General features: G+C 36.6%; 3 protein-coding genes across 3 annotated transcripts; 2 read left to right on the top strand and 1 right to left on the bottom strand.

Annotated features, from left to right (window-relative positions):
- The first annotated feature begins 8,978 nt into the window (after window positions 1-8,978).
- On the top strand, window positions 8,979-13,680 carry LOC143571994 (kinesin-like protein KIN-10C). The gene is made up of 17 exons (XM_077057273.1): window positions 8,979-9,057; window positions 10,114-10,309; window positions 10,435-10,600; window positions 10,693-10,890; window positions 10,995-11,184; window positions 11,269-11,474; window positions 11,569-11,801; window positions 11,881-11,938; window positions 12,032-12,106; window positions 12,482-12,565; window positions 12,627-12,666; window positions 12,749-12,984; window positions 13,079-13,125; window positions 13,253-13,274; window positions 13,349-13,417; window positions 13,511-13,549; window positions 13,636-13,680. The coding sequence occupies exons 2-17, from the start codon at window positions 10,119-10,121 to the stop codon at window positions 13,678-13,680; spliced, it is 1,899 nt and encodes a 632-aa protein (XP_076913388.1). The 5' UTR covers window positions 8,979-9,057; window positions 10,114-10,118.
- A 4,907-nt stretch (window positions 13,681-18,587) lies between these two features.
- On the top strand, window positions 18,588-21,676 carry LOC143571989 (uncharacterized). Its single transcript, XM_077057268.1, has 9 exons — window positions 18,588-18,987; window positions 19,163-19,299; window positions 19,406-19,450; window positions 19,529-19,582; window positions 19,731-19,835; window positions 19,923-20,129; window positions 20,254-20,339; window positions 20,427-21,346; window positions 21,443-21,676. Exons 1-9 carry the CDS (start codon window positions 18,807-18,809, stop codon window positions 21,640-21,642), a joined length of 1,935 nt encoding a protein of 644 aa, XP_076913383.1. The 5' UTR covers window positions 18,588-18,806; the 3' UTR covers window positions 21,643-21,676.
- Window positions 21,677-24,743: 3,067 nt separating this feature from the next.
- On the bottom strand, window positions 24,744-26,940 carry LOC143571990 (SKP1-like protein 20). Its single transcript, XM_077057269.1, has 8 exons — window positions 26,920-26,940; window positions 25,964-26,185; window positions 25,673-25,864; window positions 25,477-25,587; window positions 25,314-25,392; window positions 25,108-25,211; window positions 24,911-25,020; window positions 24,744-24,817 (listed from the first exon to the last, which is right to left on the bottom strand). The coding sequence occupies exons 1-8, from the start codon at window positions 26,938-26,940 to the stop codon at window positions 24,769-24,771; spliced, it is 888 nt and encodes a 295-aa protein (XP_076913384.1). The 3' UTR covers window positions 24,744-24,768.
- Between the last annotated feature and the right edge of the window lie 661 nt (window positions 26,941-27,601).

Below are 27,601 nucleotides of genomic sequence, written 5' to 3'. Positions count from 1 at the left end.
CATTATCTTTTGAGATCTGCTTTTTCCATGCCTGACCAGTACCTTTATCTGACCCGCCCATGCCTGTTTACTGTTCCCTGTCAGCTTTATCTTGCCCCCTGCAGCTGCCATATCTTTTGATATCTTTTGCTTTTGGAATCTTTTGCTTTTTGAGATCTTTTCCCCTTTTTCTAGGGATTGTGTTCCCTAGGGTTTCTCTATAAATAATAATGTTATTTTTCCTAACACTACACACACAAAGCACTTAAACTCTCCTATTCTCTCTTGCTCCTTGCTCTCTCTGCCGTCCTCCTCTCTGCCTCCGTCTTCCTCCCTGTTCTGCCCTGCTTTTCCGGTAATATATATTATATATAATAACTTACTTATTAATTATGCTAACTTATAATCAAGACTTAAAACAAATCATTAAAACAATAATCTTATTTATAGGTTAACTTGTGCTTGTTTAGAGTTGGTTCTTGCTTTATCTTACACCGCATCGTTTATCAAGTGAGTAATCTCGTACCTAATCCCTTTTTATTTTTAATGTTTTGGGATGTTCATGTGTTCGTACAAACTGGAGTCTTAAACTTGTTTATGAACTTTAGTCGCGCAGTATCCCATGTGTTGAGGACGTTTACTTGGCTGTTTATCTGTATGTGTGTATCATTAACCGCTTTGTTCGGCCTATTCCGCAGTTTTCATGGATCCATTAGATGAACACGGGAGACCTATCGTTTACGGTTTTCTTTGTTTACACTTGCACAGATGTTTTCTTGTTTTTGTGCTCATTTGGGAGCACGGATTGAACTATGAGCTATGATCTATTTAGGCTTGATCACAATCTGATTACACCCTTGTTAAACACCAGACATACACGTGTTGCGCGCAGATTTATGGTTATCTATGTATTGTATTAAACTTGATTTCTCACCAACACGCAAGTGTTTGACGTTTATTTTAACACATGTTCAGGTTTGCAGTAGCTGTTTTGGAGCTTGTGGACACGTAGGAAGTTTTCTTTATTTTGGACCTAGATTAAAATGTATCAAGACAAGTTATTGCTGTTCGAATATTATGATTTATAATATATTGATTTATGATGATTTATGTTATCTTATGTCTACTTGCGCGTGCGCGAATGAATGTATTTATTAAATATTGACACCCAATAGTGTCACGAGTAATGAAACAATATGTGGCGCCCCGATGTATAATCCGCCTTTGGTCGGGGTGTTACAGGTTGGTATCAGAGCTCGTTGACTTTAGGATAGGTGGTTAGACGTAACGGCCTAGAATACCTAAGAGTCCCTTCTCGCGCATGAGAGAAATCTCATGTTTGCACGCTTATTGTTAATTACTCGTTGTTTATATATATGCTTGCGCAGACGCAGTATATGATTTTATGTTTTATTCCGCGATATTCCGATTTTTGTTGAATTTCGATTTTTATTGATTTTACTTACATATTCGTTTGTTGGACTTGAAAATCCGAAAAGTCATGGTGATACATGAATAGTTGATTTTCAATTTCCATTTGCGATTATGTTCTGAGGTTGGAGACTTGAAAAGTCATGGTGATACATGAATTGTCAACCTCCAATACTCATTTTCTTGTATATTTTATATTGAGGATTGAAAAGTCATGGTGATACATGAATCGTCAATCCCCAATACTCGTTTGCTCGTATATTTTAAACTGGGAATTCGGAAAGTCATGGTGATACATGAATTGTCGATTCTTGATTCGAATTTGTTACCTTTATTAAGTCTGCATTTAGGGTCATTTATTTTACTTTAACTTTTGACAGTAACTGACTCCGCGAAACCAAGCTTATTAAGATGATACTTTGCGCTAAAACCAAGATATTAACTAAAATTAAAACTTTTATAGAATGCCTCCGCTATCTCGCCGCCATCAGAGGAGAGAAGCCGCGCGCAGACGTTTGCAGCAACGTTCCCAGGAAATGGCCGCCGCAATAGCCCAAGCTTTGAGCCAAAACAATACCAACACCTCCGGTTACAACATTAAGTCCTTTAACGCGGGTAACCCTCCAAAGTTCACAGGTCTTGAAGGAGCCACCGTGATGCTCCAGTGGCTTGAGAAAATAGAAAACACTTTCCTCCACACCCAATGCCCTTCAGACAGACGAACCCTATATGCTTCCAGTGTCCTAGAATCTAGAGCGCTTACATGGTGGAATGGAGTAGCTCATGCGCGTGGCGCAGAAACTGCTTCTAGCATGCTCTGGGAGGAATTTAAGGAAATTTTGACGCGAGAATTCTGCCCTCCCAACGAAGTTAAGCGCCTGGAGGAAGAATTTTGGAATCTTAAGCAATACAGCGGTAAAGCGCGCGAGTACGCGACGCGTTTCCATGAACTAAGCCTGCTTGTCCCTCACCTTGTTACCCCTTCCCGCCGAGCCATAGAGAAATTCCTTGGGGGTCTCCCCATGGAAATTCAAGATTCTGATGGGCCAGAAACCCAGTAACCCTCTCTGACGCCATCGAGTTGGCCGCTGTGCTCAGCGACAACCATGTCAGAGCAGGAACCCTGTTCCTGCGGGGAACTGAGAAGACCAAACTCACCAAGACTGCCCCTGAACCAACAGAAACCAAACCAGGACCCTCAAACCGTAACAACCTCAAGCGCAGGCGCAAAGCCTATGCGCTTACCAACCCGCCCATTGTCCAGCAACCCACCTACCAACCCCTAGTACACGCTCCTAACCCACTGTCAACCTACCCAACACCTCCTGTAGTCCATAACTATGCCTTAACCAATCCCGCACTCCCTGCCCCGCCACCTAAGAAACCTTACACAGGAAATCAACCCTTTTGCCCAACCTGTAGACTTCACCACCCAACCCAAACCCCGTGTCGACAATGTAACCGATGTGGCCGCGTTGGTCACTCTGCCGAATATTGTAGAGTCCCTCCCGCCAACCCAATTGCGCCAACACCACCAGCCTACCTGCAGAACCCACAACCAACATACCAAAACCCACGACCCAGGTCGTGCTATAACTGCGGTGATCCCAGTCATTTCCGGAACGCGTGCCCAAGGCTACAAGTTCAGATTACGCAAGCGAATCCGGTGAACCAGATTTCGAACCAAGTGACACGCGGACGAGCTTTTAACATAACCGCGCACCAAGCGCAAGCGAATAATGACGTAGTTAATGGTACATTTTTGCTTAACGGATTTTATGCGTCTGTACTTTTTGATACTGGCGCCGATCGAAGTTTTATTTCTCGCGCGTTTGAGCAGAAGCTTGCGCGACCGCGCGATAACTTAAAAGAAAATTTTTCAGTTGAATTGGCTAATGGTGAAACTGTTTTAATTAACTCCGTGATTAAGGATTGCACGCTTAACCTTAACGAAAACGATTTTCTAATCGACCTCATCCCCATGCCTCTTGGAAGCTTTGATGTTATCATTGGTATGGACTGGCTTACGCATAATCGCGCCGAAGTTATTTGCGCCAAGAAGATGATTCGCATACCTCGAGAGAATGGTGATCTTCATATCTACGGCGAAAAACCCTCCCGCGGTCTTAAACTTATGTCTTGCGCCGAAGCCCGAAGGCTCATGCAGAAAAGGTGTATTGCATTTCTAGCCCATGTGGTTAAACCCGATGAAGGAAAGAAGAAGCTTCGCGATATCCCTGTTGTGCGTGATTTCCCTGAAGTTTTTCCTGATGATCTTCCTGGTATCCCTCCCGCTCGTGAAGTCGAGTTCCGTATTGATCTTGTCCCTGGTGCTTCCCCCGTAGCTAAATCTCCTTACCGTCTTGCGCCCGCTGAGATGCAAGAATTGGCAAGCCAACTTCAAGAGTTGACCGCTAAAGGATTCATTCGCCCTAGCTCTTCGCCCTGGGGTGCTCCGGTGTTGTTCGTTAAAAAGAAAGATGGATCGTTTCGCATGTGTATTGATTACCGCGAGTTGAACAAACTCACCATTAAGAACCGGTATCCCTTACCGCGTATTGACGACCTCTTTGATCAACTCCAAGGTGCCTCTTGTTTTTCCAAGATCGATCTCCGCTCTGGCTATCACCAGTTGCGCATCCGCGATGAAGATGTTCCGAAGACTGCTTTTCGAACTCGTTATGGCCATTTTGAATTCTTGGTCATGTCCTTCGGTTTAACCAACGCACCCGCCGTTTTCATGGATCTAATGAATCGGGTGTGTAGGCCTTTCTTGGATAAATTCGTGATTGTGTTTATCGATGACGTTCTGATTTATTCTAAGACCAAGGCCGAGCATGAGCAACATCTTCTGTTGGTGTTGCAAAAGCTTAGAGCCGAGCAGCTATTTGCCAAGCTTTCCAAGTGTGAATTCTGGTCTGATGAAATACAGTTTCTTGGTCATGTTGTAAACAAGGTGGGTATTCATGTCGACCCATCCAAGATTGAAGCAATCAAGAACTGGATTACGCCGACCACTCCTTCTGAGATCCGTTCCTTTCTGGGCTTAGCTGGTTATTACCGGCGCTTCATTTCGAACTTCTCGAAGATCGCTTTGCCTTTAACAGCTTTAACGCACAAAGGTAAACCGTATATTTGGGGCTCGAAGCAAGAAGAAGCCTTTCTAACGCTCAAGCGTTTGTTGTGTGAAGCTCCTGTTCTTGCGCTACCTGAGGGTAATGATGATTTTGTCGTGTACTGCGATGCCTCTAACCAAGGTCTCGGTTGTGTTCTTATGCAACGAGGCAAGGTTATCGCTTACGCATCGAGGCAACTCAAGGTTCATGAAAAGAATTATACAACTCACGACCTCGAACTAGGCGCAGTTGTTTTTGCCTTGAAGATCTGGAGACACTACCTTTATGGTACTAAGTATATCCTCTACACCGACCATAAAAGCCTTCAGCATATCTTTGATCAGAAGGAACTTAACATGAGGCAACGCCGATGGAACGAACTCATCAGAGATTACGATTGTGAGATCCGGTATCATCCTGGTAAGGCTAATGTGGTAGCCGATGCGCTCAGCCGAAAACCCTGCCAGCTTAACTGTATCTTGCCGCGCACGCAGCTTCACTTCGCGCCGATTCAAAGCAACCTTGAATCGCGCATTCGTGACGCGCAGCGCGCATCCATCAGTAATGGTAATCTTCGCGCCGAGTTAGCGTGTGGCGCGGAAGCGCACTTTGTTCCTAATCTGAGTGGAATTCTCTGCTATCTCAATCGCATCTGGATTCCCTTTGATGAGAATCTTCGCGCTGATATCCTGAGTGAAGCGCATAAATCTAGGTATTCTATTCATCCCGGCGCTGATAAGATGTACAAGGATTTGCGCATTACTTATTGGTGGCCCGGTATGAAAAAGGATATTGCTGTGTTCGTAGCTAAATGCCTGACTTGTTCTAAGGTAAAAGGTGAACACCAACGCCCATCTGGTTTGCTCGAACAACCAGAAATTCCTACGTGGAAATGGGAATGTGTAGCGATGGACTTCATTACCAAGTTACCTTTGACAGCAAGCAAACATGATAGCATTTGGGTAATAGTGGATCGTTTGACTAAGTCTGCTCACTTTCTGCCCATTCGTGAAAACTACCGTGTTGAGCAACTCGCGCAGCTTTATGTCAAGGAAATTGTCTGCCGCCATGGTACTCCTTTGAGCATCATATCCGATCGCGATGGCCGTTTTATATCTCGCTTTTGGAAATCTCTCCAATCTGCGCTAGGAACTCGCTTGGACATGAGTACGGCATATCATCCTCAGACTGACGGTCAGTCTGAGCGAACTATTCAAACTCTTGAGGATATGCTCCGATCTTGTGTTCTTGATTTTGGAGGTAATTGGGATTCGCACCTGCCTTTGATCGAGTTCTCTTATAATAACAGCTATCATTCCAGTATCGGTATGGCCCCATTTGAAGCACTTTACGGTCGTAAGTGCCGCTTCCCGATTTGTTGGAGCGAAGTGGGAGAAGCTCAAATCACAGGACCCGAACTTGTTCAAGAGACAACCGATAAAATCGCCAAGATCCGTGATCATCTGCTGACTGCCAGAAGCCGACAGAAGAGTTACGCAGATCGTAGGCGGAAGCCTCTCGAATTTCAAGTTGGTGATCTTGTTCTCCTCAAAGTGTCGCCCTGGAAGGGTGTTGTCCGCTTTGGGAAGAAAGGTAAGCTTGCTCCTCGATATGTTGGACCATTTAAGATTCTCGCGCGTGTAGGAAAAGTTGCCTACAGACTTGACCTGCCGCCCGCGCTCAGTAATGTGCATCCAACGTTCCATGTATCCAATCTCAAGAAGTGTTTAGCTGACGAGAACCTTCACATTCCACTCAATGAATTTCAAGTTGATGAACTAAGCCTGTTGAGATTATGGATCGCGAGGTTAAGCAAACCAAGCGCAGTCGCATCCCTATCGTGAAAGTTCGCTGGGAGTCCAAGCGCGGAGCCGAGTTTACATGGGAAAGGGAAGATCAAATGAAGATCAAGTACCCGCACCTGTTCTCTGCGCAGCCTACTTCGAGATAAATTTCGGGACGAAATTCCTTAAAGTAGGGGAGACTGTGACATCTGCCCGATCCGACCCGACCCAGGTACCCGTTTCTCTGATCCGATCTCTTTCTGTTATGATTTAATATTTATTTATACTTATATTTTACTTTTAATAATAATAATATATTTTCCTTCCCGCCTCTTTCTCTCTCTTTCTTTCCGCCGTTCCGTCCCTCCTCTCTTTCCGCCTTCTTTTCCCTCTTGTCGCCGTCCCGCCCTTAAGCCTTGAACCCGTCCTTTGTTCCTTCCCGCCTAAGGTTGTCTGCGCAGCTCCACGCGCCAGACTCCTTACAAGGAAGCCTGCGTGAAGACCACCTGTTACTGCGATACGCGAGACGAACTGTCCCCGCAGCGCGCTAAGGATTTTAGTTCTTCCCGCGGCGCGCTATGGATCCCGTTCTTCCCGCGACGCGCTAAGGAATATAGTTCTCGCGACGCGCTTAGAATTGAAGTTCTTCCCGCGGCGCGCTTAGAAATATAGTTCTTTCCGCGGCGCGCAAAGGTTGGTTCTGTCTGCCTTCGTGCTCGCGCTCTCTTGACCTTCTGTGTCTGCCTTCGCGCTCGAAGCTTTCTCGCGCTGTCTTGTGTCCTTTCTTCTGTTTTAACTTGCTTGTTTGCTTTTGATATCTTATCTTTGTGCTGTTGACCTAACCTGACCTATCTTATGTCTGAAAAGCCACTTTTGGCGCAGCATGCGCACCAACCCCATTGGTTGGCAGAAAAAGTGACTGACATTATCTTTTGAGATCTGCTTTTTCCATGCCTGACCAGTACCTTTATCTGACCCGCCCATGCCTGTTTACTGTTCCCTGTCAGCTTTATCTTGCCCCCTGCAGCTGCCATATCTTTTGATATCTTTTGCTTTTGGAATCTTTTGCTTTTTGAGATCTTTTCCCCTTTTTCTAGGGATTGTGTTCCCTAGGGTTTCTCTATAAATAATAATGTTATTTTTCCTAACACTACACACACAAAGCACTTAAACTCTCCTATTCTCTCTTGCTCCTTGCTCTCTCTGCCGTCCTCCTCTCTGCCTCCGTCTTCCTCCCTGTTCTGCCCTGCTTTTCGGTAATATATATTATATATAATAACTTACTTATTAATTATGCTAACTTATAATCAAGACTTAAAACAAATCATTAAAACAATAATCTTATTTATAGGTTAACTTGTGCTTGTTTAGAGTTGGTTCTTGCTTTATCTTACACCGCATCGTTTATCAAGTGAGTAATCTCGTACCTAATCCCTTTTTATTTTTAATGTTTTGGGATGTTCATGTGTTCGTACAAACTGGAGTCTTAAACTTGTTTATGAACTTTAGTCGCGCAGTATCCCATGTGTTGAGGACGTTTACTTGGCTGTTTATCTGTATGTGTGTATCATTAACCGCTTTGTTCGGCCTATTCCGCAGTTTTCATGGATCCATTAGATGAACACGGGAGACCTATCGTTTACGGTTTTCTTTGTTTACACTTGCACAGATGTTTTCTTGTTTTTGTGCTCATTTGGGAGCACGGATTGAACTATGAGCTATGATCTATTTAGGCTTGATCACAATCTGATTACACCCTTGTTAAACACCAGACATACACGTGTTGCGCGCAGATTTATGGTTATCTATGTATTGTATTAAACTTGATTTCTCACCAACACGCAAGTGTTTGACGTTTATTTTAACACATGTTCAGGTTTGCAGTAGCTGTTTTGGAGCTTGTGGACACGTAGGAAATTTTCTTTATTTTGGACCTAGATTAAAATGTATCAAGACAAGTTATTACTGTTCGAATATTATGATTTATAATATATTGATTTATGATGATTTATGTTATCTTATGTCTACTTGCGCGTGCGCGAATGAATGTATTTATTAAATATTGACACCCAATAGTGTCACGAGTAATGAAACAATATGTGGCGCCCCGATGTATAATCCGCCTTTGGTCGGGGTGTTACAGGTAATACCCGAAAACCAGAACCGGGTTTTTCCAATACCCGAAACCGGGTTTTTCAAATACCCGAAAAATACCTAGAACATATCCAAAAAATACCCCACAAAAGTGTAGCCCCTTAAAAAATTCAATCTATACTTGAAAAATACCCGAAAATAGGGCTTTTTCAATGCCCGATAGGATATTCAAATACCCGGTTTTAGAATGCCCGGTTATATACTCAACCCGAACCCGATGCAATAGTATGGTTTTTATAGACAATACCCGAACCTAACCCAGATATGACCATTACTCGATTTTCCAATGCACGCTTATACAGTTATACCCAAACCAACCAAACCCGTTCCATATCCGGAACCAGGTATTAAATACAATCCGGGCTTTGAAAAAGCTCAACCGGTGGGATCGAAATTTCTTCAAACAGGAGCGTATTCATAATTTTAAATACACAACGGTTGCTTCCCATTCTTCAACACGCTTCTATTCTTCTTCATTCCAATACTCATAAATAAATCATAACCAACGGTTACTGGTTAGGTCATTCTTCACACTCCAGCCTTCTAATATTCGTTTCAATTTACAACGAGCGCTTACAGATCTCGTAACTCTGGTATGCATGTTACAAGTTAAACTATCCGATTAGTCTATCTATTATTCATATCCATTCGCTCAAATTAGCATTCGAATACTGTTGGTTCGTTCGTTCTCCATGTGTATGCAGTATATGTACGCTTGTGACGAATTAAGCTCCGATTAATCTAGGATTTAGTATCGGTTAGTTCAAATTAGCATTCGTAACTGTTCGTTCTTATTTTAGGATGCTTCTGTCATGTGTTTAAGCAGCCTGTATAGTTTTTTTGATGAATTAAGCTCCGATTAATCTAGGCTTTAGTGTCGATTAGTTCAAATTAGCATTTGAAACTGTTCGTTTTTATTTTAGGATGATTTTGTTGTGTGTTTATGCAGTATATGTACGCTTGTGACGAATTATGCTCTGATTAATCTAGGTTTCAGTATTGATTAGTTCAAATTAGCATTTGAAACTGTTCGTTCTCATTTTAGGATGATTCTGCTATGTGTTTATGCGGTATAAGTACGCTTGTGACGAATTAAGCTCCGATTAATCTAGGTTTTAGTATCGATTAATTGAAATTAGCATTTAAAACTGTTCATTATTGTTTTAGGATGATTCTGTTATGTGTTTAAGCAGTCTGTATATTTTTGTGGTGAATTTAGCTCCGATTAATCTAGGTTTAGTAACGATTAGTTTAAATTAGCGTTCAAAACTGTTCATTCTTATTTTAGGATGATTTTGTTATGTGTTTAGGTATTAATGTGGATTAGTTGAAACCAGCATTTCAAGTTGTTGTTTCTCCATGTGTATGTAATCTTGCAGTGATTCTGTTATGTGTTTATACAATATGTATATGTTTGTGGCAAGTTTAGCTTTAGTTGTTTAGGTATTGGTATCGGTTAGTTGAAGTTAGCATTCGAAATTGTTGTTTCTCCATGTGTATGTAGTTTTACAGTGATTTTGTTAGGTTTTTATGCAATCTGTGTAATTTTGTGATAAATTTAGAGGATATTATGAGAGAGTTACATGATTAGGGTTATATGGTTTTCCAATTTGAGACCTTGACGTTGCAACTTGTTTGAGAATTTGCAGTGTCTATGGCTTCTTCCTCGAGAACTCAAACTAAACCTAGCTCAAATCCTAGCGGCAAAGTCCGGGTTGTTGCGAGGATTCGAGGCTTTAGGGATCAAGAATTGGCATCTTCCCTGGCTATAACATCTGCTCATAAAGCTGGTGATGGTGAACATTCTGAGAAAGTTACACTTTCGTTTGATGATCAAACATCTAGGTATGCTTTATGTTGAAGTTGTATTTGTTTCATATAGGAAGCTAAGAAATTTACTATTTTAGGTTTTTAGTTAATTTATGTTTTTTTTTCAATTTTGTAAGTTTTTTTTGTGTTATTTTTTTCAGCCGTAAACACGAGTATGAGGTTGACTATTGCTATCATCAAAACGAAGATACTTCTGTTATGTTCTTAAAGGAGATTAAGCCTCAAATTGCAAAGGTTTTTGATGGTGAAAACTCAACTTTTATTGCATTTGGAGCAAGAGGCAGTGGAAAGACATGCACATTACAAGTAAACATAGTCTTGTTTTCTATTTTGTATATGTTTAGTTTTGGTCACCTATAGTTAGTACTCATCTTAAGTCCTTTTTTTGTTCTTTAAAGGGTTCTGAAGAAAATCCAGGTTTGGGAATGCTGGCAATGGGTGAAATTCTCAAAACTGTGGGAGAAAGGCATGCAGTTGCAGTATCAGTTTATGAAGTTTTACACAATCATGTTTATGATGTATTAAATTCCAAGAACCCTGAAGTTCATGTACTAGAAGGTGCTCAAGGGAAAATAATGCTTAAAGGGCTTTCCAAGGCAAGTCGAATGTTACAATATCATGTTAATGACAATGATTATACTTGTGTATGTATAGGATTGGTACAATATATCAACATTCTAACATCTAAAACTTCTGACAGGTACGTGTGAAGACAATCCTAGAATTTCAAAAGTTATACTTTAGTGGCGATACTTCAAACAAATCAACACAAAAGATGACACTTGAATTGCCAAGAAAAGGCCATAAAGCTCTAATGATACACATTTTAGCTTGTAATGAAGGAGAAAAGGCAAAATGCATTGGAAAGATGAACTTTGTTGACTTAGCAGGTAATTGTTTTACTTTCCGGTCTTTTCCACTTGATCTCAATTTTATATTACTTTCATGTGTGTGGCAATTTTTGTATTTGTCAGGCTATGAAAACGCAAGGCGAAATAGCAGCGATGGATCTAGCTTTATTGAGGGTACACAAATCAACAAGTCTTTGAATGCCTTCCTTAATGTTATCCATGCGGTCAATGCCAGTGAGACGCGTGTTCCTTATCGAGAAAGCAAACTTGCAAGAGTGCTACAAGATACCCTTGGTGGAAATAATCATATATCCATGATTGTTTGTTTGGTAAGTTGGTAGACTATATTCATCGCTTCTCAATTTTCTGATTAAGTATTGTATATGCTCGAATTTATTAATTCCTATTTTTGTTTGATTTCAGAACCCATTTTTTTGCCCAGATTCTATTCATGCAATAACTTTAGCGTCAAGGTTGAAAAATATAAAACCCGCATCCGTATTATCCTCTTCTACAAAGAAATTTTCCAACACCGGTATCTTTTTATCTACAAATAAAACCAATTCTGGTGCGAGTGTCTTCTCTACAACCAAAAAACAAGCAAACTCGAGGCTTCCTTTGTTTGCAAAGAAAACCAATGTTGTGCTAAAAGGAAGGTAAAATGAATGCTTTATGGCTTCTGAATCATAAGACTTTTGTGTGATTCTTAAAGTTTTTTATTGTTTGGACTTGAAGGAATCTTTTTGATGGCACGGAAGAAGCAAATGGTATTAAGGAGCAAGTATCGAGCATGGTAAACTTCTATTAGTCACATCTCGTACACATATTGTACTATTTTTGCATAGGAAATTAATATCATGTTTTGTATGCATTTATGTAAATGCAGGAAAATAATCCTTCAAATGTGGTTAAGTCAGATATTTCCGGTGGTGGTTCCATTCTTGTACCTTGTGTGAAGGAGGTATAGTATGTTATCTTGTGTAATTACCTATCTATATTTAATAATTTTATAACTATCTAATCTAAACAAAGTGTGAAATTAAGTGGGTGTTTGGGATTTGCTTATTTAGGCTAAAAAGTTAATAAGTTCATAAGGTGTTTGGTAAGTCAGAATATTGCGAGTTATAAGTTAATAAGTCAGGATATTGTGACTTGTTAACTTTTAACAATAAGGAATCCCAAACACCCCTAAAATGTGACAATAATATAGTTGCAATATCATGAAATTTGTATTTTGTAATTACCCTTCTATACCAAATTATTTTAATTTAATTGATACCTTTCAATACTTCTTGCAAAAGAAGACTTATTGCAATTTCATAATTTTTATGTTCAGAATCGTGAATCAGATGCTAAAGAAGAGATCGTGCCACTTGAATTGAAAAATGAGGTTTTTTTCTCATGGTTTTGTTATATCATTATTAATTTCATCACATTTTCCTTATTAAAGAACTAGTTATGGATTATATTTTTATATACAGACCTCAAATAATTGTGCGGAACCCGTTCATCTTGTTAATGGTAAGACCTTTGAAGATGTGTATGAAAACAATAACCGTTGTCTAGATATTTTATTTAATATTTTATAAATCTTGATTTATAGGTGATAACATAGAAAAGGCCAATCATTTGCCCGCAAATGAAAGTCAATCACCATCATTAACTACGCGTTTGATTGAATTACGCGAGAAGTTAAGACCCCTTTGCTCTTCAACTCCTTTGTCTGCGAGTGTAAGCAGACCTCTTGATCTGGAACCAAAAACACCTGTGATTACACACAAGTTAGAATTTTCAAATTGTCACTCGGGAACATTTAGCAAACACAACTCGGGGATGAAGGTTAGTTAACTATATATGTAACAAATATCATATTGAAATAATTTAGTTTTATTTACTAAGTTGCTAATCATATTTTATTCGGTTGTGGTTGCAGCAATCACTTGTTCAAGACTACTTGCAGTACTTGAATTCAGCTACCAAGTTAGTATTTTTTTTTTTTAATTATATTCATATTGAAATTTCTATTTGTTTGCATCATCCTTAATGTACATTTTTAGTGATAAAAACACATTAAACTAATATCATTTTTACTTTTTTTTGTTAATAGGGCTGACTTGAAGGGACTACCGGTAACCTTTATTAAAAGTCGAAGTTTCTGTTCAGTTTAATACAATTTAAGTACTAAAAACAATAGTTATTACAGGGCATTGGAGAGAAAAGAGCTACATACATACTTGAACTTCGTGAAGAATCTCCCGAACCTTTTAAATGCGTAAGAAAATAAATTATATGATATAAACTCATATTTCATTTGCAATTATTGTCTTTTAATATATTATGTGCCCTTATGTTTTTCATTTTGCAGCTTGATGATTTAGAGGAAATTGGTCTTTCAGCAAAACAGGTAAACACTACTCCTACGTGTGTATGGTTTGATATTATGTTTGATTACTAAAGTGTATATTTATTACGGTGCGTGTTTGTGTATAGGTCAAGACCATGATGAAAAAGGCCGCGGCTAATCTCTTTAGCTAGGACCTATTGTCAGGTAGTAGTCAAAAACCTTTTGTGTCTCATAAAGTTACTGCTTGAGATGGTTTTATTTTGAGTATATGCGTGTCAGCATGTTTATGTATGTATGAAATCAACTTTTAACCATATACAAACTTATAAGTTATAACCATATATCCTATGTTCTTACATATCGGTCTAAACCTCTTTGCGTCTTATAAAATTAAAATCAGAAATATATTTATGCATTTAAGAATATGGAAAATCAGTTAACTGAAAGTGGCGCTGCAACATGTCATGTGTTAAGGTCATTTGATGACTTGGGTTTCTGAAAATGTTTCGGCGGTGTTCTTGAACCGCTTTAAAGTGTTTCAATGTGTTACTGCTATCATGGAGCTATGTTAATAAGTTATGATAACTATTAAAAAAAAGTTCATAGTAAATAGTTAATACATGAAATGACTCGTATTAAAAAAAAATAGTCAAATTATGATTTGGAGTATATTGAGAGTCAAATAAGGCTCATTAAAAATAAGATCTTTCTAGAATTTGTTTCACAAATGCAGGAGTAGATTCCTTTATTTCTCTAACACATATACACAATACGCGTAACAAGATACATACATCAGTTGTTTACACAAAGAAAATTTGATGATGTCAATCGTATTTACCTATGTTAAGGCACACACTTAAAAATAAAACCCGCTCAATCACAAATATAATATTGCATTTTAATCAAACTTGTAATGAGGTTTAGGGCATATAATAATAACGTATGTTGTGTTGCATCAATCTCGTTATTGATTTCAAATAATGTATTTTGTATGTAAATAACATGTGTTTCATTTTCTTAATTTGTAAACCAATTTTTTGTGTGCAGTCAATAATTGACTATCATGTTATAAAATAATACAATATATAACTAATATTTGAAATTTTTTTATAGTAAGATGACAACAAATTAACTCAAGAAAAGCGTGAAAATATGTTACCTAACAAATACTCTATGGGTGCGTTCGTTTCACAGAATTCGTGAGAATTCAAAGGAATTGGAATTAAAATCCCATAACATGGCGTGCTCGTTTAGTTGGAATTGGAATCTTAATTTCCTTTTGATGCGTTCGGTTGTCAAGGAATTGGAATTCAATTCCTTTAAATGATGGGATTCTAAATCCTTCCAATATGTGAAGGATTTCAAGTGAATTCGTTGGAATCTTTTCTCGAGTTTTTTTTTTAACGAGAACATAGAATAAAATACTTTGGTTTTTTTAGTTTTTTGTTTTCGATTTATATTTTAAGTTATAATTTTTTTATTATTATTTTTTAATATTTTTTTGAGGGGTTTTTGATCTTAATAAGAAACCTCTAAAAAAATCATAACACAAAATATAAATAAAAAATAAAAAATCTAAAAAAACTAAAATGTTTCCGCCATTATTCTCGTTAAAAAAAAGAAAAAAAAAGAAACTTGATTCCAATTCCTTTGTCAAACGAACACACCAAGAATGAAATTGGATTTCAATTCCCTCAAATTCCAATTCTTATTGGAATGTTTAGATTCCAAATCCTATTCTCTCCAGTTCCAAATCCAATTCCAATTCCAATTCCATTCCGTGAAACGAACGCGCCCTATGGGTATTTATAAACCACTAACTGATTCAACTCGTCGATTAAAAACAAGTCCTTTTTATTCTTTGACATTTTAAAGGTATGACTTGATTTGGAACTTTAAATATATTGCAGGGATTTTCACAGTCTAGTTTGAGAAGGTTAATCCGACCAAACCGATCATTGATTTGGTTTTACAGTTGGTTCTTTTCATATATATTGGTCAGTTTCAAAAACTTTAAATCATAACGTACAGTTTGGTTTGCTGTTATATAATCATATATCCATCAATGAATTGGGGGCAATTGGGCTCCTGTTACAATTTTCTTTTATATTATAATTATATCAACCTTCAAATTACAATAGGTGGTCAGATCTTTGAGAGGATTTACATGATCTATTTGACTATGCTGGTCAAAATCGATGTTCTTAGTAACAGTTTGGTTTTATGAGTTTCAAATTTCAACAATTCAGTTTTTGTTTTTAACGATAAAAAAAAAACCTTTACTAATAGTTTGGCAATCCGTTTGACCTAAAAACCGTCAAAACCAGATTTTGAACACCTTAATATTTTTCATTAACGATTTACATACATATTTTTAACCTCAACACCGTCATTTTCTTAAAACTTAAATACAAATGAGTGCTTTTGATACCGGTTTAAGCTAGTAGAACCAATAGGTCCGGTTAACCCATCAAACCAACTGGTTTACTTTGTTGTTTCTCGAATCTATATTAGTATAAATTAGCATAGTTTTCGTCAATAACTCAATTCCAACGAAATCAAACTAAAAAATTCTAAATACTCGTAACCGTACAATAATTATTGATCCAAATCCCAAATAAGTGTTATAATTATTGCATGTTATAAGCTGTTAAAATAAACAACCATAACAATTATTAGTATTATTAATTTAGGCAAATTGGAAATAAAGAATCCTAGCTTTTGTATATTGACCGATAATAATCTCAACTTTTAAAATCACTACCAGCGGTCCAAACTTTCAACTATTTTTGTCTCAATGCACCTCCGTTAAAAACACTTAACGACGTTAAGTTTTTGTCCGAGTTTCAAGCCAACGTTTTAGGGATTTTGATCTGAAGAACGATACGATTCGACTGATGTAAAACTTATCATGAAACGGTGATCCAAATGATTTCATTTTTGTTAATTGGAAATTCAAACACCCGAATTGAAACATTGTTTCGTCGCTTGGATCACCATTTCTTGATAAGTTTTACATCAGTCGAATTGTATCGTTTTTCAGATCCAAATCTCTAAAATGTCGGGTTGAAACTCGAAAAAAAACTTAACGGCGTTAAATGTTTTTTAACAGGGTGTCCATTGAGACAAAAATAGTTGAAAGTTGGGACCGCTGATAGTGATTTTTAAACTTGAAATTATTATCAGCCAATACACAAACAAAATTTTGAGATTATTTATTTCCAATTTGTCATTAATTTATAGTAATTGTTAATTAAGTAACGTATATCATATGATTCACATTATATTTTATAATATCAGGCTTTTTAATCTGTTTTCTCGTTCTATATTATTTTTCTCTATTTATTTATTTATTATTTTCTCGTTTCAATTCACCCTCGAATTTCGCCGACTGCTTGAAGCTCATACATACATACAGCTTTCGCAATTATTATTATTATTATTATTACGATCGTCTCAGATCGCCTTCAGCAACTGCACTGGTACGTTAAACTCTCTTCACGTGTTGTTAATCACAGATCACGTGATTGATTCTAATTTCTAACCCTAACGCATGTTCGTTAACGCCACTTGTAGTTTGATCTGCTTAGAGAATAATTAAATTACAATTTATTTGTTTTCTGTATGATCTCATCAACGCCTTAGCATTTTGGATTGTAATTTGTTATTATTAATTAATTAATTTGTTATTAATTAATTAATTGTTGTAATGAGAGTCTATATCAAATTAATTAATTAATTGTTGTAATGAGAGTCTATATCAAATTAATTAATTAATTAATTGTTGTAATGAGAGTCTATATATTGGACCTAATTAAGTAGAAGTGTAGGATCTCGTATCGGTTAGGTTGGTTCAGCATTGTAATTAGGACGTTTTTCGGTTTATTAGCATTCAAGTGGCAGGATGTGTAGTTGGATAAATGTGCTAATTAATCAATTGTTGTAATGAGCTATGCTGTCAATCTTGGTGGTATCTCGGTTATCGGTGGTATCTCGGTTATCGGTCCTCATGTGAAATATCTGTTAGACTGATAATATCGGCGATATTGACCGATATTCCCGAAAACAGGGTTTTAAGTCTGAATTTTCAACTTTTAGTGTTTAATGTTGGTGTTTTGAGTCTTAAATCAGTTCCTACTTGCTACAATTGTTAGTGTTTTGCAAGTTGTAAAAGGATAATTTGTTAATAGTAGGAGAGTATACTGAATTGTTAGTGTTAAAGTGCTATATATATATAAATTTTGCATGATATTGAATTACCGATATCCCACCGATATCTCACCGCGATAACCGATATCTCAAATATCGGTCCTCGACCGACATCCGATATTTTTCAGCGTTGTAATTAGGATGTGCAATTGGATAGGTTTACAGCATTACAGCTCCATCATATGTGCATAAAATGGTGCTTGCTTGGCATGAAAATGGTCTCAAATGATAATGCTTGTAGTCTTGTAGATGTGGATGAAAGGCGTTTTTAGGGTCGGTTTTTAGTTGTTTTGACAGATGGCAGTGGGGAAATTTTATTTATCAGGACACATTTCTTTCTGTTGTGATTATATTCTATGTTTATAGTTTTAGAGTATGGAGAATTGTTTAACTGTGAAAATGCTTCAATGTGTCATATGCTAAGGTCGTTTGATGACTCGGGTTTTGAAAATCTTTCGGTGGTGTTCTTGAACTGTTTTTAAATGCTTGCATTTTTGGGCATTCGTATTTTAGTGATAGTGTTAGGTACATAGGATTGACATCATCAAGTCTTCTTTGTGTAAACAGCGGATGTATGTATTTTGTTATCTGCGACGTACACGTACTGTGTTTCTGTTTTAGGGAAATGGAGGAATCCATTCCTGCAGCAGTCTTAAATGACCAGCAACTCATTTGGACTTTAGTCTTGTACTTATTTAGCACATTTGTAAAATGAACCTAATTCTCTCGTTTCCACCTATACCTTCTGAACAGTAAATGTGCATTTATTTCATTTGTTTTTTTGGTATTGGTGAGACTGAACATGACATGACAGGATGATTTATTATATTATATTGAGAACAAGTTTAATCATTTTTATCCATTATTAAGGTAACTTAATCAAACTACAAAATTGATTAAATCTAGTTAAATACTTAATATTGTCACAGGAATAGTTTAGTTTTATTTTTTTATTTTTTTTCTATCTGATTACATTATGCTCATCTTGGTTAATGTTCAATATATCTTTTATTACTTTTTGTCAAGCGTATTCATGGTTGACATTGCTAGTATGATCTTGTTATTCTTTAATATAGTCCCAGTGTGGAGAAGAGTTCCTTTAGCATAAATGCCTGTTGCAAAACTTTTGGGCACCAGTAATCCAGATGCCATGAAATCAGATGAAGGTACCGATTCCTTGGATACTTTTATCAGGCAAGCTGTTGGGAAAGAGCCGTTATTTTCATTCTCAAGGACCGGGGACAGCCCAACTCAGTGGATACAGTTGCTTCATACCTTTGATCAGCCAGGTACAAAATATATATCTGTCACTAAAAGTTAACAGCATTAAAGGGTGCGGTTCATAATTCATATGTGTTGCTATTATGCATTAGTAAACCTATGATAATCTCTACGCTTACAGTTTGTGATTTCTTGAAAAGAAATATTGTTATAAGCTGACAGTGGTGTCCATTTAATGTGTAGATCTTCCTGGTTGGCCTTTGCTGACTCCTATGAAGGTTCAGTTGCAGAAGTGTGATAAGTGTTCACGTGAGTTCTGCTCAACGATCAATTATCGGAGACATATAAGAGTGCATCGCCGGTCCATGAACTTTCATAAGGTCTCATTGTCTTACTTGAATGCACACACTAATATGTCTTACCTGATTATAGTTCTGTTTGCCTTGCAGTCCCTTATTCATATAGTTTTCTTTCTTTATTGTTTAGGAGCCTCAGAAGTACAGGGATTTACTAGGAGCATTTTGGGATAAGGTAATCTTTTATTGTTGTATAAAGGCTTCAAAATGTCTTTACCCACTTCCACTTTGCTCACCAATGTGTTTTTTGCAGCTCGATGATGACAAAGCTAAGGATATTATGTCTTTCAAGGATGTTACACTTGAGGTATTGGGCTTTAAAATTTTTCCATGTTCCAGTGTTATATCTTTATTAATTTTGGCTTGTTAATATGCCTTTTATATATTAATAGGACCATGTTGGTTATATAAATTAACTGTTTGTGCTATTGTTTTTAAATGCCCATGCCATTTAGGAAGTTCCAGGCTCTTCTATAGTAAAGAATATTGCAGCTAACTTACGGAAACCAATTTTTCTATCTCTTCCACAAGTGTATGTGAAGGCTGGCTCTGCACTAGTGGTAAAATGCTCTTTATATTTTTAAACTTTTTGTCTGCTGCTTTTACTAGTTTTATACGGTTTTAATGCTTTATATGGGTACTTGCAGGATATTATTCAAGGTAGACTTTCCATGCCGCGAATCACCTCTCTGGAATTATTCAGGGTTCTTGATGATGCTAGTGAGAGAACATTCCTATGTGCCGGAACAGCAGAATCGTTGAAAAGATATGTTTTCGATGGGGAAGCTGGGAAAATCGGTCTCGAGATGAAAAATTTAATTGCTTGCACAAGTTTTCTTGTTGAACAAAAATTGGTATATTCTTTTATTTTCTCATTTGTTAGTAGCACACTAAGACAATCATATGTTATCAAGATTATGATCCAAAATGAAGCTTACAATATTTTCATGATTGATATAATATTTTGAATCTTGTTAGGTAAAGGCATGGCTTGCAGACAAAGATGTTGAAGCATTGAAATGCCAGAAGTTGCTTGTAGAGGAAGAGGAAGCTGCTCAGAGGAGGTTTGTGTATATGTGTTTTTATTCTCTATGACCGGTACAGTATAATATTATATAGACTGGATTTATATTTTGATGATATTGGCATAGGCAAGCTGAGTTGTTAGAAAGAAAAAGACAAAGAAAGATTAGGCAGAAAGAACAGAGAGCAAGGGATCAGTCTAATGGCCTGAAGGTGGAGTTATCCACTGCATCTGATCTATCTGAGAGCATCCCATCAGCAGAGAATTCCAGCCCTCAGATCTCTCCAGAGATTGATCCTCTCATGCCAGACGGAAGCACAGGCTCTCCCTTCGATCATATTCAGTTATCAACCAACGAAGAAGCCATAGATCATTCAGATCATGCTGCTCTTGAACAACAGAAGATGAATACCAGTTCACAGCATTTTGTTGCCAGATGGCAGGTGCCGAAGTCTCAAAGAGCTGGTCGTAATGGTCGTCATAATAATCAGAATGGCAGTTTTGTTAAATGGGAACCAGCACACAAGCACAGGGAACCGAGGGTTAACAATAATAATGGTGGTAAGATTTGGACTAAGAAACCTAAACCAGAAAGCGATGTGAAATCCAGAGTTCACAATGATGCGAATAATCAAACTGGGGAGAACAGCTGTCATCTGATGATTGGTTCCATATCCGTTACTGTGAGGAACAGTGCAAGTCAGCAGCCCGTCAACAGTTCGGTTGCTGAATGTCAACAAAAGGACAAGAACGAAAACTATACAAAAAGTGGTCAAAACGGCCCCAACCGAACTACTCGTAAGCTTTGGAAAGCCCGAAATGACAACAGAGGTCAATTGGCAGATGTTAGCAAAAGTCAAATGTTGGAAGAGGATGTGACATCAGCAAGAGGCGTTGACCAAACTTTGACTGCTGAGAGTTGTCAACAGTCGTTGGAGTTGAATGGAAACGACAGCGAGGATACCAATGTCACTAACGTACAAGTGGAAGGCGGTGATAAATTAGTGAATCTTTCAGTTGATGCAGCAAAAGATTTTCTTTCCCAGAGTAAGCGTAATTTTTATACCCTATTTTTTCAAAAATGTTTCGGGTCTATGTTTTTCTATCAATTTATTAATGTCTGGTGATTGATTACAAATGAAGGATGGAAAGAGGCGGTTACAGGGGACCATGTGGAGTTGGTTCTAACGACAGCACCTGAACCAGTGGTGCAAAATGATCATCTGGAATCTGATTCTGCAAAAGGTCAAGCGGATACTTCGGTTCATGCAAATGCTAAACCCAAGTTTAGGAACAAGAGTATGAAGACCAAGTACATTCCAAAACAGAGATCCGTTTACTAGGTGTTGAATTGTTTTTTCTTTTAGGCTGGTCAAATTATATACCCAATGAAAAATCAATGATGTGTAGTTTGATTTATTAACTTCGAGACTGTTCGTTTACATTGTTATTAGTCAGAGGTACCGGTTGGTCTTGTCTTTTCAGAAAGATTTTACCATAAAAAGGGAGAAAGCAATGTTTTCTTAGTTGGTTTTTTGCTTCGTGTGCTCTCTTTTTGTCGGTTTGGTTGTCGTATAACGCTGATTTTTGGGTAGCATCAAGTCATTTTTATCAGCGCATTTATGTTTTGTTTGCCTTGTAGTGTGTTTGTTGACCTGCCCAATTGTAACTTAAGACAAGGTCTATGTAAAATGCAACTTGATTGCTTATTCGCGATAGTAATCCATACTAGCAATTTGATTATTGACGGTCTTAATCTTCACTTTCTTTGTCTAAGGCAATCTCTCTAATGAAAACCGGTTGATATAGTTCGATCATGATGTTAATTTATTTTCATTTGATAAGAATTTAAGGGCATACGGAGTTACTTTTCCGTTAGGGATTAGGAGTGTTATCTGTTTAATTGTCAGGTAATAGTTTGAAGAAAAATTGGAAATAAATAATCCCATCTTTTGAGTATTGGTCGATAATACTCTCACTTTTAAAAATTACTAGCAATGGTCCCACCTTTTAACTATTTTTGTCTCACCGGTCCTCCGTTAAAAAAATACTTAACGTCGTTATGTTTTTTCCCTAGTTTCAAACCAATGTTTTAGGGCTTTGATCGGAAGAACAATATGAGTCGACTGATATAAAATTTATTTCGAAACGGTGATTCAAATGGCTTGATTTTTGTTAATTGGAAATTCAAGCACCCGAATTGAAACATTGTTTCATCGTTTGGATCACCATTTCAAGATAAGTTTTACATCGATCGACTCGTATCGTTCTTCCGATCAAAAGCCCTAAAAAATTGGTTTGAAACTAGGGAAAAAACATAACGACGTTAAGTATTTTTTAACGGAGGACCAGTGAGACAAAAATAGTTAAAAGGTGGGACCATTGCTAATGATTTTTAAAAATGGGATTATTATCGGCCAATACACAAAAGGTGAGATTATTTATTTCCAATTTTCCTAGTTTGAATTACTAAAATCTAGTTCATCTATATTTTATAAATAACTAGCTCGACTTGAACTTCGTACTGAGCTAAGAGGTCAAAGTTGTAAGATTTTTAAATTAACAAAATTTTAATAAAGTTGAAATGTCATACTTGTAATTATCTTATAGTTGTAAAACTCTTAAAATCTACTTTTTTTTAATTTTGCTCATTAGTTGTGCGTTATATAATAATATGGATAGATAAATGGTTGGATATGTAATTATATGAGAACGTGGGTAACTTAATATTTATACTTTAAAAAGTTGTTACATTCATCCATGCAGCAATGACTTTACATTTTAAACTGTCCATCTGTTTTGAAAAAAAAAATAAATTGATCTAAAAATTAAGCCCGTTTAAATGGGTACGTCCGGATTTTTTTTAATCGCATTTTTGTAAATCAAATAAGAAGAAAACCAAAAAGAATAAAGTTGGGGTATCATACTCGTAATGACCTTTATAGAAATCAAATGAAAGTGAGTGATATGTATGTAAAAGATAATTTTACCTTTAGTTAAACATATACCTTATGCATTTACCCATCACTGATTTATTATATATGGTATAGATTAGCACATAATTGTATTTATATACATGGTCCTGGCTCACTTCTACTGAAGTTATTACACTTTGTAAAAAATAGCTACACAAAAAGCATTATTTTCAACACCAAAATGTGGGTGTTCTACAAGTAAAAAGGTTTGAAAATAACATGTAACAAATTGAAAGTACATCTCATAAATAAAAAGATTCGCATAACATGTAACAAGCCCCACGGTTTATTTGGGCTACATTAATCTTTTTTTTCGAGCCATATTTTTATAAACAACCAACACCAGATAAACAGCAAAACACCCGCAATGACCTCCACAACCCCTAGAGAAGCTTTATATCGATCTATACTTTGTCCTACTTTTAAAACAAAAAAAGCCAACTTATCTCTTCAACTTTCACCATCTTACCCTCGGAACACTTTTTCGTTTCTTGCTTTCCAAATACTCCAAACACATAATGATAGCAATCCCATTGAACACCTCTTTCTCGACCTCTCCGAGCTTGATGAACTTATGAAGCTCAAGTAAATCTCTGACCGAAAACCCGGAAATAGGATAAACTTCACACCAATGACTTAAGTGATCCCACACTACCATCTCCTTTCCAAATTCACAAATAGCACACTCACTATTAGGGACCCTTATCCCCGGATAGGAATGTTATTCAAAAAAAAGGTACATTGTGACTTTTTTTATTTTTTATTTTCTTAAATTGAGATAAGTAGGCTATGCTCCATTATTTTTCTTATTGGCGTATGAAACTTAAAACTGCGTTCTAGACATGAAATATAAATTAGTTACACGAGTCGTACTCATGTTTGATACTTGTTAAGCGTGTCATCTCTAACATATTTAACACTATAACGCGCTATTTGAATGTAATCCCATTCTACCAATTAAAGATAAAACATAAAAACAAATGAATCAAAACTGTCACTTCAACTAAAGTTTTGCAGCTCTAGTAGACTACAGTTTCCATGGTGAGTTTCAAAGTCTGGATAATTTGAACTCTTATAAACTAGCAAGTGCCCGATCACTAGCAGTCGCGATAAACACAAGCCAATAAGAATAAACGAACAAAAAAAAAAACAAAAGTCATTTAAATAAACACGACACAGAAATCACGAAAGTTCAAAAGATGTATTCGAGCTCTTAACTTTCCTCTATGCTTTCAATGGAGCATATAATTTCTGCTTGCATGCCTACAAAATTTAACCTCTTTAACCTAATAAAAACATCCCTAGATGAGTAGATCATGATGCATTATGAGAATGATGGGCCCCGCATCTCACCCGCCTGTAACAACATAACATTGAACAGTTAAAGAGTATTTTCGAGCTTGAAAATGACAATAAAAACTAACATCTATATGATTAAACCATTAAAAATTAAAATGCATAACTGTTAATAAATTACTAGATGGTGTAAGGTTCCTATTTTGACCAAACCGAGTTCAGTCTTTGAGCAAAATCCTCTACTTCCCTGCGCACCAGAAACCAGTTCATAAAGTAATGAAAAGAATTTAAAAAAAACGAGTTTCTTGTTATAACTTTGACTCGTTTAATATAAACAAACCTGTCAAGCTGTTCCCTCAGTGCAGGATCCAATCCGTCATCAAAATCAGACTCGGCAGAAGCATATCCAAGCAGCTCTGAACAAATGATTTGATTACGTGCATCTTCAATCTCACCATCTGCAATTAAAAAGTGTTAAAAAGCATTACTATATAACGAAAAATTTATTTACTACCAAATTAAGGATTAGATACCAACCTTATACTTATTCTTGTTCTCAGTGTTGGGAGAAGGGTCCTGGCGATGATGCTTTCTCCTACGATTTCTCTTTTTGTTTTTTGCAGGCTTTACGCCTTTGGAATCTGAAAGCAGCAGAAAGTTTATTAATTTCATACGGCTGAAATTATTTTAAAAAAATCAGATGGAAAACTGAACAGAAGATGCATGTAAAAACAGCAACTCACCTTCATCTCCACTGTTTATGAATGATAACAGATCATCAACAGACCGATCTTCAACAGGCTCCTCTTCAACTTCAACATTCTGTAACACACAAAAAGGAATTACTGTCATAATACAGTTTTCTGGTCAACCGTCGACCCAAAATGTGAAAACTCATCAGTTTACCTTTGATTTTTCTCTAGCTTTCAACTGTTTTCTCTTTCTTGCATACAACCTGTTCAAAAGACGGACACGTGAATCATCCGTTTTAAACTTAATGGGCTCCAACTTCTCTTCCTGCAATAAACAGATCCTGTTAAGCCCGATAAAACTGTCTAATCTCATCTTCTTTTGTGGGGAAAAAAAATATTTTATCTTTTACCACCGTAAGATCATCAGCAATATGAAACGTCTCACGTATTTCCTCCGCGGTTTTGCCTGAAATCATCCTAGCAATTGCACAGCTAGTAAGATCAACTAGCGGCCTAACCTGAAGGCTATCTGCAGCCGACACTAAATCACACAACTTATTCGCATCCAATCGCATAAACTTTTCATCAAAAGTTTTACGCTCCTGCAGAAACACAAATAACATATTCAACATTTAATCTTCAATCCATCAAAAACCTCAAAAAAAACAAGACAAATAGAGCGAACCAAAGGTTTCACAGACCTTATTAGACCGGCCTGCAACTTGATGAAACCTGCAGTAATCAAGTATCAACCCTAAAACCGCAGGACTAACTCTGTCAGGAAGTTTTATAGCATGGTTTTTGAAAGATCCCATGCTTTTATGAAAGACTTCTCTACGTATCATCGGACAAAACATTGCAACTTCTTCTTCCAGTTGTTGAATTAAACCATCCGAAGTTTCCAGCCAAATAAAAGACTTCATCTTGATTGAAAAAACCAGCAAGCAAAACATTTATAATCACAACAAAAAAGATTTCACAAACCACAACCATATAGTGAATTCATGATATTGTAGGTAGAGCTGTAAACAAACCGAACGTTCAGCAAACTTTTCGATCTCAAACAGAAGATATGTCCGTTCAATTGTGTTCATTTTACGTCTGTTTATGTTCGCAAATGTTTGTTGTTTACGTAAAATTATTAACTATAAAACAAAAATATATATGAGTATTATGTGATTAACTTATATGGAAAACGAACACTTGAACATGAATGTGAAAAAAGTTCATTTCTCTAATGACCGAACACAGACAATAAATCTCATTAATTTGTGCCCATTCGTTACAGTTCGTTACTTTACTGAACCAACAAGTTCATTTCCTGATTTCTTCAACGACCGAACACATAAATTCCGTTAATTTCTTTAATGTCAAAAAAGCTCAGTGAATTTGTGTTAATTTGTGTCTGTTCGCTCGTGTCCGTGAACTGCTCACGAACGAACACAATCAATAATTTCCATCCAGTTAAGTGTTCGTGAAACGTTCATTTGTCCGATAAAAACCTTTACAAACAAACATGAACCACAAGACCTTGTCCCGTTCGATTCGATTCGGTTCGTTTACAGCCCTAACTATATATAACTGTTACAGCAAGTAACAACAACAACAATAATAATCATAATCATAATCATAATCATAATAATAATAATAATAATACCTCTGGTTTCAGCATAGCCATAATATGCGCTTCAAATAATAATCAATTAATCAATGAATGACAATGATTATTATATAATAATATAATATAAGGCTGGTGAAGTAAGTGATTAGCTGCCGTTAAATCCCGTCGACGTAGAATCATACAAATCCCTAAGGCACAATGTGAATAATAATAATAAACTAGGGCAAAATATTAGGGGATGATACAATTATTAAGTAAAATGAAATTAATCGATACATACGTACATATACATATACATACCTTCAATTGAATTGAGATTGATCTGGTGAACAAGGATGATTTAAAATTTAAATATATATGGAAAATGGGAAATTGATAGAAGTTGAAAATTGAAGCTAGGGTTTTTTTTGTTTTTTTTTTTTTAATTTTGGGTATTTATGTGGTTTTTTATTGGTAAGAGATGATGGACTTTAACGTGTTGTGCAGGTTGGCGGCTGTGGATAATTTGGGGCTTTCTTTCTTTTACAAACATCCTAGTATTATCAACTTTTGTTAAATGTTATTATTATTATTATTATTATTATTATATAGATATAAAAAGCAAAGCTTGGTGCCACAAATGATTTTTAAGGCTATTATTTTCCTTTACATAATTACTTTCAATCATATTTCTATCTACTTATTTGGTTCAATGGCTTTGGTTAACTTTTCCAACTCT

Source organism: Bidens hawaiensis, unplaced genomic scaffold (assembly GCF_021521415.1).
Source record: "Bidens hawaiensis isolate Kalapana, Puna unplaced genomic scaffold, B.hawaiensis_p1.1 tig00025659_1, whole genome shotgun sequence".
Lineage (NCBI taxonomy): Eukaryota > Viridiplantae > Streptophyta > Magnoliopsida > Asterales > Asteraceae > Bidens > Bidens hawaiensis.
The sequence above is the reverse complement of the archived record's forward strand: the minus strand, read 5'-3'. Positions and strand labels throughout refer to the sequence as shown.

Bases quoted from the DNA above. Each gene is read 5' to 3' on its own strand.
- LOC143571989 (XM_077057268.1), top strand. From the start codon at position 18,807: ATGCCTGTTGCAAAACTTTTGGGCACCAGTAATCCAGATGCCATGAAA. The intron at 19,836-19,922 runs GTAAAATGCTCT...GGGTACTTGCAG, and splicing joins AGGCTGGCTCTGCACTAGTG to GATATTATTCAAGGTAGACT. The intron at 20,130-20,253 runs GTATATTCTTTT...GAATCTTGTTAG, and splicing joins TTCTTGTTGAACAAAAATTG to GTAAAGGCATGGCTTGCAGA.
- LOC143571994 (XM_077057273.1), top strand. From the start codon at position 10,119: ATGGCTTCTTCCTCGAGAACTCAAACTAAACCTAGCTCAAATCCTAGC. The intron at 11,802-11,880 runs GTAAAATGAATG...TTGGACTTGAAG, and splicing joins AATGTTGTGCTAAAAGGAAG to GAATCTTTTTGATGGCACGG. The intron at 13,550-13,635 runs GTAAACACTACT...GTTTGTGTATAG, and splicing joins TTGGTCTTTCAGCAAAACAG to GTCAAGACCATGATGAAAAA.
- LOC143571990 (XM_077057269.1), bottom strand. From the start codon at position 26,940: ATGGCTATGCTGAAACCAGAG. The intron at 26,186-26,919 runs GTATTATTATTA...TTTTCAATCAAG, and splicing joins TGGCTATGCTGAAACCAGAG to ATGAAGTCTTTTATTTGGCT. The intron at 25,588-25,672 runs GTAAAAGATAAA...TGTTTATTGCAG, and splicing joins TTGCTGATGATCTTACGGTG to GAAGAGAAGTTGGAGCCCAT.